This window comes from Mus caroli, chromosome 10 (assembly GCF_900094665.2).
Source record: "Mus caroli chromosome 10, CAROLI_EIJ_v1.1, whole genome shotgun sequence".
Classification (NCBI taxonomy): Eukaryota; Metazoa; Chordata; class Mammalia; order Rodentia; family Muridae; genus Mus; species Mus caroli.
This window is the reverse complement of record NC_034579.1, coordinates 29,315,483-29,327,220: the sequence shown is the minus strand read 5'-3', so window position 1 is coordinate 29,327,220 and position 11,738 is coordinate 29,315,483. Positions and strand designations below refer to the sequence as shown.

At 39.6% G+C, this 11,738-nt stretch overlaps 1 protein-coding gene across 3 annotated transcripts in view; it reads left to right on the top strand.

Moving 5' to 3' along the window:
* Positions 1 to 10,592, top strand: part of Clvs2 (clavesin 2) — a 102,236-nt gene extending 91,644 nt beyond the window's left edge. For 2 of the 3 annotated variants that reach the window (XM_029482291.1, XM_029482292.1), the window contains one exon: positions 8,925 to 10,592. In XM_029482291.1, coding sequence (XP_029338151.1) covers positions 8,925 to 9,012 — 88 coding nt within the window. In that variant the 3' untranslated portion in view covers positions 9,013 to 10,592. The remainder of the gene's footprint in view (positions 1 to 8,924) is intronic. The other variant, XM_021175049.2, reaches the window with a different exon arrangement.
* Positions 10,593 to 11,738: the final 1,146 nt, after the last annotated feature.

Sequence of the window (11,738 nt, the reverse complement as noted above, 5' to 3'; positions counted from 1 at the left end):
CCTCTTCCCTCTTCCCTCTTCCCTCTTCCCTCTTCCCTCTTCCCTCTTCCCTCTTCCCTCTTCCTTTCCTTTCCTTTCCTTTCCTTTCCTTTCCTTTCCTTTCCTTTCCTTTCCTTTCCTTTCCTTTCCTGTCCCTTTCCTGTCCCTTTCCTGTCCCTTTCCTTTCCCTTTCCTCTCCTCTTTGCTCTCCTCTTTGCTCTCCTCTTTCCTCTCCTCTTTCCTTTCCTCTTTCCTTTCCTTTTTTCTTTTCTATACCTGCTTATAAGAAGCAGCTTGTCAAACCAGGATTTAAACCCAAAATTCTCATGGAGCTCATACTGACAGAATATGAGTATCTGGTAAGACTTATTAGGGTGCTCTCTATGTTGATCCACAGACATTTATTTAATTAATCCCCATTATAAAATTTACCTGTTATGCTCTCTAACGGGAACCACAGACTTCTGTTCATAGCAGGTGATTATCACTGCTCTTTCTACTTGGAGCCAGTGACTAATATTCCCTATCTAATTCTGAACTTGAAATTTCTCATAATTAATAAGTTCTCTGCCTAGAGCAGCCATCCTATCTGTTGTGCTCTCTACCAGGAGCCACAGACATTTATTTATACCTTGTATCTCTTGTGCTCTTTACCTAGAGCCACAGACTTCTATTAATTAATACCTGCTCACAGCAGGTGATTACCACTGCTCTCTCTACTTGGAGTCAGTGACTAATATTCCCTATCTGGTTCTTAACCACAGGTGACGTTTCCCATCTTTAGGTACTACTCCTACTTATAAGAGGCAGCTTTTCAAACCAGGATTTAAACCCAAAATTCCCATGGAGCCCACGTTAGACAGAATATGAGTATCCCATTAGACTTATTAGAGCACTATATCTTTATACCTTCTTCAAGTATGAAAAGCTTATATTTCTCTCTTTATAGAAATGAATTACCTGGTCTGTGGTCCTTTGTATCTTTGGCTCCCAATTATTTATTCACAGGGAGAAGCTGAGTGAAAAAATATCTGCCATATCCGGGGATTCATCCCCTAATCAGCTTCCAAATGCTGACACCATTGCATATACTAGCAAGATTTTGCTGAAAGGACCCTGATATAACTGTCTCTTGTGAGACTATGCTGGGGCCTAACAAACACAAAAGTGGATGCTCACAGTCAGCTATTGGATGGATCACAGGGCCCCCAATGTAGGAGCTAGAGAATNTACCCANGGAGCTAAAGGGATCTGCATCCCTATANGTGGAACAACAATATGAACTAACCAGTACCCCCCAGAGCTCGTGTCTCTAGCTGCATATGTATCAAAAGATGGCCTAGTTGGCCATCAGTGGAAAGAGAGGCCCATTGGTCGTGCAAACTTTTTATGCCTTAGTACAGGGGATCACCAGGACCAAGAGGTGGGTGTGTGTGGGTAGAGGGGTGTGGGGAGGGTATGAGGGACTTTTGGGATAGCACTGGAAATGTAAATGAGGAAAATACCTAATAAAAAATTTAAAAAAAAAGATTATTACGAAAAAAAAAAGAAAAAGAAAAAATATCTGAGTTGTCTGTGTCCCTGTTTTGAGATGGGGAAGTCATGGTGGGGAGCAAAGGATAGCAGGGAAGCACACACAGAAAGGCTCACTCAGGCATAGATGCCTCTCTGCTGTTCTCTGTAGGCCCTTTAAATCTAGTCTGCTTCAAATCCATACTACTACAGCCTATGTCACTGCCCAAGCCCCATTCAGGGGTTGGGGGAGGGGGGTCAGTGAATTTTATCTCAGATTAGTTGAATTCAAATCAATACATTGGGCACCATTTTGTTGCAGTAAATCTCCTCCCAAATATGCCCGGGCAATGAAAACACAACACAGTTAATATGATGACATGCTGCTCGACTAGACTGGGCAGATACTGCTACACTGCCATCTTCCACAGCTTATGAGACCCCTTAGAACTTGCAGTTTCTCCAGGCCATGTGCTTCTGCTCCACTTTTCTTCTTCCTCCTCCTCCTCTGCATCCTCTCCCTCTTCCATTTTCTCCTTCTTCTCTGTCTCTCACTTTTTTTGCTCCACCTTCCCTTTTATCTGTCCAATCATCAGCTCTGCTTTATTTTATGAATTACAGTGGGAAGCAGGTTTATAGGAAATCACCTGAGTGCTGACTCATTCCTTGTTCACAACCCCTCATGGGAGAACATATTTAATATTAAATATAATTAGCCCCAGGGCTATCCACCACAATGTCAAGCAAGGCCATCCTCTGCTACATATGCAACAGGAGCCATGGGTCCCTCCATATGTGCTCTTTGGTTAGTGGTTTAGTCCCTGAGAGCTCTGGGGTTACTGGTTGGTTCATATTGCTGTTCCTCCTATAGGGCTGCAAGCACCTTCAGCTACTTTGGTTCTTTCTCTAGCTCCTCCTTTGGGGACCTTGTGCTCAGTCCATAGGTTGGCTGAGAGTGTCCACCAATGAATCTGTCAGGCACTGGCAGAACCTCTCAAGAGACAGCTATATCAGGCTCCTGTCAGCAAGTACTTGTTGACATCCACTATAGTGTCTGGGTTTGGGAACTGTATATGGAATGGATCCTCAGGTGGGGCAGTCTCTGGATGGTTTTTCCTTCAGTCTCTATTCCACATTTTGTCTCTGTATCTTCTCCTATCGGTATTTTGCTCCCTTTCTAAGAAGGACTGAATTATCCACACTATGGTCTTACTTCTTAAGCTTCATTTGGTCTGTGATTTGTATCTTGGGTATTTCAAGCTTCTGTGAGAACATACACTTATTAGTGAGTGTACATCATGTATGTTCCTTTGTGATTGTGTTACTTCACTCAGGATGATATTATCTGCCTAAACATTTCATGAATTCATTGCTCTTAATAGCTGAGTAGTATTCTACTGTGTAAATGTACCACATTTTCTGTATCCATTCTTCTGTTGAAGGACATCTGGGTTCTTTCCAGGTTCTGGCTATTATAAATAATATATATATATATTAGGTTTAGTGTCCTTCCTCCATTGTCTCCATCAAGTTCTTTTGTTTAAAAAATAAAAGCAAAAATTTAAAAGTANATAAATAATATATATATATATATATATATATATATATATATATATATATTATATATATATGTATGTGTATAGTGGAGTTATGTATATAGTGGAGCATGTGTCTTTATTACATGTTGGAGCATCTTCTGGGTATATGCCCTGGAGTGATATAGCTGGTTCCTCAGATAGTACTATGTCCAATTTTCTGAGGAACTGCCAAACTGATTTCCAGAGTTGTACCAGCTTGCAGTTCTACCCACAGTGGAGGAGTATTGCTTTTTCTCTCCATCTTCACCAGCATCTTCTGGCACCTTAGTTTTTTATCTTAGCCATTCTAACTGGTGTGAATGGAATCCACATCAAAATTCCACTCAATCCTTCCTAGAGTTAGAAAGATCAATTCTCAAATTCAACTGGAATAACAAAAACCAAGGATAGCAAAAAGTATTCTCAACAATAAAAGAACTTCTGGGGGAATTAGCATCCTTGACCTCAAGCTGTACTACAGAGTAATAATGATTAAAACTATTTTGTATTGGTACGGTGACAGGCAGGTAGATCAATGGGATAGAATTGAAGACCCAGAAATGAACCTATATATCTATGGTCACTTGATCTTTGACAAAGGGCCTAAAACCATCTGGTGGGGAAGTTAGTACTTTCAACAAATGGTGTGCCTCTTTTAAATCAACATATTTATTTCTCACAGAAACTTGTTAAAACATATTCTCAGTGTTTCTCCCTACTGTCTGTATTTATGTGTTTGTGTGTGCATGTGTGTGTTTGATTAATAGGATTCATCTGGAGACGTTCAGATTGTTGAAAGGAAGCCTGTATACTCTTTTATGACTCTATGACTTGCCTCTTGGAAGTGAGCTTTATAAAGCTTAAGGGATGTTTTCCCAATCTGTAGATTGCCATTTTGTCCCAATGACAGAATCCATTGCCTTACAGAATCTTTGCAATTTTATGAGGTCTCATTTGTCTATAGTTGATCTTAGAGGCTGGGCCATTGTTGCTCTGTTCAGAAAAATTTTACCTGTGCCAATGTATTCAAAGTTTTCCCTACTTTTTCTTCTATTAGATTCAGGGTATCTGGATTTATGTGGAAGCCCTGATCCACTTGGACTTGAGCTTTGTACAAGGAGATAAGAATGGATAAATTTGCTGTCTTTTACATGCTGGCCACCACTTGAGTCATCACTATTGGTTGAATATGCTGTTTTATTTTCCACTAGAGGTTTTGACTTCTTTGTCAACAATCAAGTGTATAGGTTAATTTCTGGGTCTTCAATTCTATTCTACTTATCTACCTGCCCATTTCTATACCAATACCATGCAATTGTTTTTATCACTATTATCTACTACTATCTGTAGTAGAGCTTGAGGTCAGGGATGGTGATTCCCCCAGAAGTTCACCTAGTTGATAATAGTTCTTGCTATCCTGCATTTTTTGTTGTTCCAACTGAATTTGAGAATTGCTCTCTTTAACTCTCTGAACAATTGAGTTGTAATTTTGAAGGGGATTGCATTGAATCAGTAGATTGCATTTGGTAAGATGGCCAATTTTACTATTTTAATCCTGATTCATGAGTAAGGGAAATTTTTCCATCTTCTGAGGTTTTCTTCAATATTTTTCTTTGGAGATTTGAAGTTCTTGTCATACAGATCTTTCACTTGCTTGGTTAGAGTCACACCAATATATTTTATATTATTTTTGACTGTTGTGAAGGTTGTTGCTTCCCTAATTTCTTTCTCATACCATTTAACCAATTCTACATCCAATAGAGGACTAATATCCAATATATACAAAGAACTCAAGAAGTTAGACTTCAGAGAATGAAATAACCTTATTAAAAGTGGGGTACAGAGATAAACGGAGAATTCTCAAGTGAGGAATATCAAATGGCCAAGAAGCACCTAAAGAAATGTTCAACATCCTTAATCATCAGGGAAATGCAAAACAAAACAACTCCGAGATTCCACCTCATACCAGTCAGAATGGTTAAGATTAAAAACTCAGGTGCCAGCAGATGCTGGCAAAGATGTGGAGAAAGAGAACACTCCTCCATTGTTTCTGGAAAGTGCAAAGTGTTACAAACACTCTGGATATCAGTCTGGCAGTTCCTTAGAAAATTGAACATAGTTCTACCTGAAGAACAAGCTATACCACTCCTGGGCATATTTCCAAAAGATACTCCAATGTATAACAAGGACACTTGCTCCACTATGTTTATAGCAGCGTTATTTATAATAGCCAGAAGCTAGAAAGAACCCAGATGTCCCTTAACAGAAGAATGCATATAGAAAAAGTGGTACATTTATACAACGGAATACTACTCAGCTACCAAAAGCAATGAATTCACAAAATGTTTAGGCAAATGGATGGAACTAGGAAATATCATCCTGAGTAAGGTAACTCAATCCCAAAGGAGCACATATGTTATGTACTCATTGATAAGTGGATATTAGGGGAAAAAAAGCTCAGAATACCCATGATACAACTCACAAACCATAAAAACCTTAAGAAGAAGGGAGAACAAAGTGTGGATACTTCAATCTTATATAGAAGGGGTGAAAATAATCACTGGTGGTTAAGGAAAGTAGTGATCTGGGAGGAAGAAAGGAGAGGGAGGGAAAAAAGGGAGGATAGGATCAGGTATTGGGAGGGACAGGAAAGAAGTACAGAGGGTCAGGAAATTGAAGAGCTATATGAAGCTGTGGGGGATGGGGATCTGGGGATAGCCACTAGAAATTCCCAGACTCCAGGAGAGTGAAAGGCTCTCAGGAACCAAGGGTGGTGACTTTAGCTGAAATACCCAACAAATGGGAAATAAAATCTGTAGAGACCACCTGCAGTAGATAGACATGGCCTCTAGCTGAGGGATGAGGTCACTCACCCATGTCAAAATTTTTAGCCCAGAAGTGTTCCTGTCCAAAGGAAAGGCCATGACATATAAATTGAACAAAGTCTGAAGGAAGGGCCATCCAGAGACTGCCCCACCTAGAGATCCATAGCATCTGCAGACTCGAAACCTTGACACTATTGGTGGTGCCAAGAAGAGCTTGCTGTTAGAACCCTGGTATGGCTGTTCTCTGAGAGGTTCTACCAGCACTTGACCAATACAGATGTGAATGTACACAGCCAACCATCAGACTGTGCATGGGGACTCCAATAAGTGATATAGAGGAAAGACAAAAGGAGCTGAAAGGTATTGCAATTCCATAGGAAGAACAATATCAACTAACCAGACATCTCAGAACTCCCAGAGACTAAATCAGCAACCAAAGGGTGTACATGAATGGAACCATGGCTCCAGGTACATATTTAGCAGAGGATGGCCTTATCTGGTGTTAATGGCAGGGGAGGTCCTTGGTCCTGTGGAGGCTTGCTGCCCCAGTGTAGAGAAATGCTAGAGAGGTGACACAAGAGTGTATGAATTGCTGGAGGAGTACCCTCAAAGAGCCAAAGGGAATGGAGGGAGGGGGTATGGAGTGGGGGAGGGGGCATGGAATGGGAGAGGGGGTTGCAGAAGGGAAACCCAGAAGGGGAATAGCATTTGAAATGTAAATAAATAAAATAATAAAAAATAATACTTTCATTTCCTTTTATGAAACAATTGTTTATTAAATAAATGAGTCTTTTCTAGTGAATCTTGTACTTTTTTTTTAAAAAATATTTTTATTAGGTATTTTCCTCATTTACATTTCCAATGCTATCCCAAAAGTCCCCCATACCCTTCTTAATAATATAATTAGTTCCATTACATTCATTTTTATTAGGAAGTGCAATTGTAATTTTGCTGAGAGAGTCTTCCTTTTGGGAGTTAATGAAGTCTGCCAAGAGGCACATTGCTACAGCAAAAAGCAATTGGCTAGAATGCAGCAGGTTGAAAGAAAATAATGGAGGGGCTCTGAAAGTACATTTGCTTAATTGCTTAGCCATTAAAATGGGTTCAATGTGCTGGCTTGTTTTGTGTGTCAACTTGACACAAGCTGTAGTTATCACAGAGAAAGGAGCCTCTTTTGAGGAAATGTCTCCATGAGATCCAGCTATAAGGAATTTTCTCAATTAGTGATCAAGGGAGAAGGGCCCAGCCCTTTGGGAATAGTCCTGTGTTGGTAGTCCTGGTATCTATAAGCAAGCAAGCTGAGCAAGCCAAAGGAAGCAATCCAGTAAGCAGCACCCCTCCATGGCCATGTGCATCAGCTCCTGCCTCCAAGTTCCTGCCCTATGAGAGTTCCAGTTCTGACTTCCTTTGGTGATGAACAGCAATGTGGAAGTGTAAACAGAATAAACCCTTTCTTCCCCCTCCCCCCACCCAAATTGGGTTCTTCCTGACATAATATTAGCAAATGTCATTCTTTTCTCTTCTTCCCGTTTTCTCTTTCCTAATGATAATATGGAATACAATTCCCTATTACTAACAAAAGCACATACATGTGTGTATGCATATATGTGTATATATACATATTTGTGTATATGTATATATACATATGCATATATGTGTATATATACATGTATATATCATATGCATAACTATATATGCATATATGTATGTACATACATATATGTGTGTGTGTGTGTGTGTGCATGTGTTATGTATATACACACACATATGGGTTTTTCAAATTATGTGTTTTCTCTTTTTTAATCTGTATTGTTATTGTATATATTTACATTCCAAAAGTTGCCTCCCTTCCTGGTATCCTCTCCCCAAGTTCTTCCCTCCCATACTACCTCTCCCACCTCTGAAATCATAGTCCCCCACCTGCCCTCCAGTATCCATCTTCCCTGAGACATCAAGTTTCCACAGTTTTGAGCACATCTTTTCTCATTGAGTCCATACAAGTCACTTTTCTGCTATGTATGTGTCCAGTGCCATGAACCAGCCCAGTTATGCTTCTTGGTCTTCGGCTTCGTCTCTGGTAGCTCTGAAGGTTCCTGGTTAGTTGACATTGTTGTTCTTCCTATAGAGTTGCAATCCCCCTCAGCTCCTTCAGTCCTTCCTCTAACTCTTCTATAGGGGTTCAACCTCAATCCAATGGTTGGTTGTAAGCATGTGCATTTGTCTCAGTCAGTTGCTGGTAGAGCCTCTCTGAGGACAGCCAGGCCAGGCTCCTATCTACACACACAATATGGCCTCAGTAATAGTGTCAAGATTGGTTGTGCACACATGGGGTGGATCTCGATTTGGGCTGGACACTGGGTAGCCTTTCCTTAAGTCTCTGCTCCATTTTTGTCCCTGCATTTCCATCTATGTCCTGACCAAATAAACATTTTTAACTTAAAATTCTTTAACTAATTTTTGAAGCATTCAAGCGCGTGGTTTCTTTTATTTGGATACTCTAGTGGGAAATAACAAAATTACATTGAATTTCTGATGTTTTGGGTCGACATAACCCATTTCTTTATCATAAAGAAATGTTATACATATTTTTATTTGTCTTATAGGGTATTTTAAAGCAAGAATTAAACCTCTTACTGATGTCAAAATCATCTTCCCATTTGTTTTACCATCCAGAAACATTTTATCAGAAATTATCTGTCCTATACTAGAAAATGTCAATATTTCCAAGAGAATATTCTGGTTCAATTGTCAGGAGAACATCAATCTTATTATTACGTGCATAGAAATCTTTGCTGTTCATAACCTCAGAGGCCAGAAGGGATTGTATGTTCACTCTAATGCCAAACTCTACATCCATAGTTCATAAATCTCGTGATTTATGTGGGGGAAGAGAATTCGGGGAATAGGGGAAGCAGTAGTGAATTAGAGAGAGAGAGAGAGAGAGAGAGAGAGAGAGAGAGAGAGGGAGAGAGAGAATATTTGAGGGTAATTAGTGGGGCTGACTCATTGACCTTGGCATTATTCTTTCCAGATCTCAGTCAGTAGTGGACCCTACAGCACTGAAACGAATGGATAAAAGTGAAGAAGAAAACATGCAGCCTTTACTTGCTCTGGACTGAGAACTTCTCCACCCCTACTCCATGGATTAAAAATGGGAGGTCCTGGCTTTCAGCAACAGGGACAACACTGTGGGATTGACCTGCTGGAAAACTTTACTCATGTTCACATAGCATAATGCACATGACATCTGGCTTTCACATTTGCCTAAACCATGGGTGCCCTGGGCTAGATTTTAAAAAGTCAATAATTTATTCTGTAAGTGCCAAGTTCTTTGTAAATACAATATTGTGGTCACATCTAGTTTGTAAATTTTGTTAGTAATTTAGTTTGGGAAAGTTTGACTCACATGTTTGAGACAGTGATATGGACTACAATAAGAAGCTTAAGGACATGTAACCTATAAAATTTAATTAACTGTATCCCTGTTTCCTATGAAGCCATATATCTGCTATCATAGTGATTATTTCAATATTTTCCTACAAAACACTGTCATTATTCAAATATACTTGGGTCATAGCAAGGTTAATTATCTCCGGGAAATTGTTATTATTAATGTTTTCCTGCTTAGTAATTTTTGTTTCAGAGGAACTTTTCTGGAAACATCACTGGCTGCATTCTGAAGAAAGAGAGTAGCCGATGAGCTGGAAAACCAAACCAAATGGGAGATCATCTCCGTTGTGTGATTTAGAGTTTTTTTCAAGAAAATGTTTTTTCCCAATTAAGATGAGGAATTCTAAAAAAGAATGGGTTTTTTTGTTTTTGTTTGTTTGTTTTTGTCTAAACGATTGTCTTAACAATGTTCCTTTACTTAAGTTGCCATTGTAACCCCTATCTGATATACTTTAGATTATATTTTCACCCAAAGTAAATGAGAGTTAGTTCCTGAATCATTTTGACAGACAATTTTGCACATAAAATTTGTCACTTACAGATGAGGGCTAATTTCAGATCATTGTGGAAGTGTTGAAAATATAAATAATTACTTACAACTTATATAGTTTTATTGACTTCTAATAAATTCTTGATATGACAGGCTTTGAGATGTCATGGAAAATAATTATTGGTGACATAAATAGAAATGAAACCATTAGATAGACTTCAAAACACATACTCAAGGGATTTTAGTACACCATAAAATGAAATCTTGATTATCTGTCATTTTTATTAGATATTTTGTCTATTTACATTTTAGATTTTTACCCCCTTTCCTCATTTCCATTCTGAAAACCTCCCTATCCCATCACCCTCCTGCCCACTAACCCTCCTAGTCCTGCTTCCCTGACCTGGCATTCCACTACACTGGGACATTAAGCCTTCACAAGACCAAGGGTCCCACTTCTCATTGCTGTCCCAAAAGGAAATCCTCTGCTACATATGCATCTGGAGCCTTGAGTCTCTCCATGTGTACTCTTTGGTTGGTTTAGTCCCTGGGAGCTTTGATTAGTTCATATTATTGTTCCTCCTATGGGGCTGCAAGCACCTTTAGCTCCGTTGGTCCTTTTTTGAGTTCCGCCATTGGGGACCATGTGCTCAGGTCAAAGGTTGGCTGAGAGTGTCCACCAATGAATCTGTCAGGCACTGGCAGAACCTCTCAGGAGACAGCTATATCAAACTCATGTCAGCAAGCACTTGTTGGCATTCACAACAGTGTCTGGATTTGGGAACGGTATATGGAATGGATCCCCAGGAAGGGCAGTCACTCAATGGCCTTTCCTTCAGTTTCTGCTCCAAACTGTGTCTCTGTATCTCCTCTCATGGGTATTTTGATCCCCCCTCTAAGAAGGACCAAAGTGGTATTCCTTCTTCTTAAGATTCATGTGGTCTATAAATTGTATCTTGAGTATTTCGAACTTCTGGCCTAATATCCACTTAATAGGGAGTGCATACCTTGTGTGTTCTCTTATGATTGGATTGCCTCATTCAGGATGATATTTTCAACTTTCATCCATTTGCCAAAGAACTCCATGAATTCATTGTACTTAATAGCTGAGTAGTATTCGATTGTGTAAATGTACCACATTTTCTGTATCCATTCCTCTGTTGACGGACATCTGGGTTCTTTCCAGCTTCTGGCTATTATAATTAAGGCTGCTACGAACACAGTAGAGCATGTGTCCTTATTACATGTTGGAGCATTTTCTGGGTATATGTCCAGGAGTGGTATAGCTGGGTCCTCAGGTAGTACTATGTTAAATTTTCTGAGGAACCACCAAACAGACTTCCAGAGTGGTTGTACCACCTTGCAATCCCACCAGCAATGGAGGAGTGTTATTCTTTCTCCACATCTTCGCCAGCATCTGCTGTCACCAGATCATAAAGATCTTAGCCATTCTGACTGATGTGAAGTGGAATCTCAGGGTTGTTTTGATTTGCATTTACCTTATGACTGATGATGTTGAACATCTCTTTAGGTGCTTCTCAGTCATTTGGTATTTCTCAGTTGAGAATTCTTTGTTTAGCTCTGCACCCCATTTTTTAATAAGGTTATTTGGTTTTCTGGAGTCTAAGTTTTTGAGTTCTTTGTATATATTGGATTAGCCCTCTATCAGATGTCTGTTCATTGCCACTTTGTCCTATTGACAGTGGCCATTGCCTTACAGAAGCTTTGCATTTTTTCCATAGGGAAAAGGTTTATTGGAGGGGCAGGGAGGACAAAGTGGGGTGACGAAGAAGAAGAAGAAAAGAAAGTGAAGCTTTGCAATTTTATGAAGTCCCATTTGTCAATTCTTTATCGTACAGCATAAGCTATTCGTGTTCTGTTTAGGAAAATTTCCCCCTGTGCCCA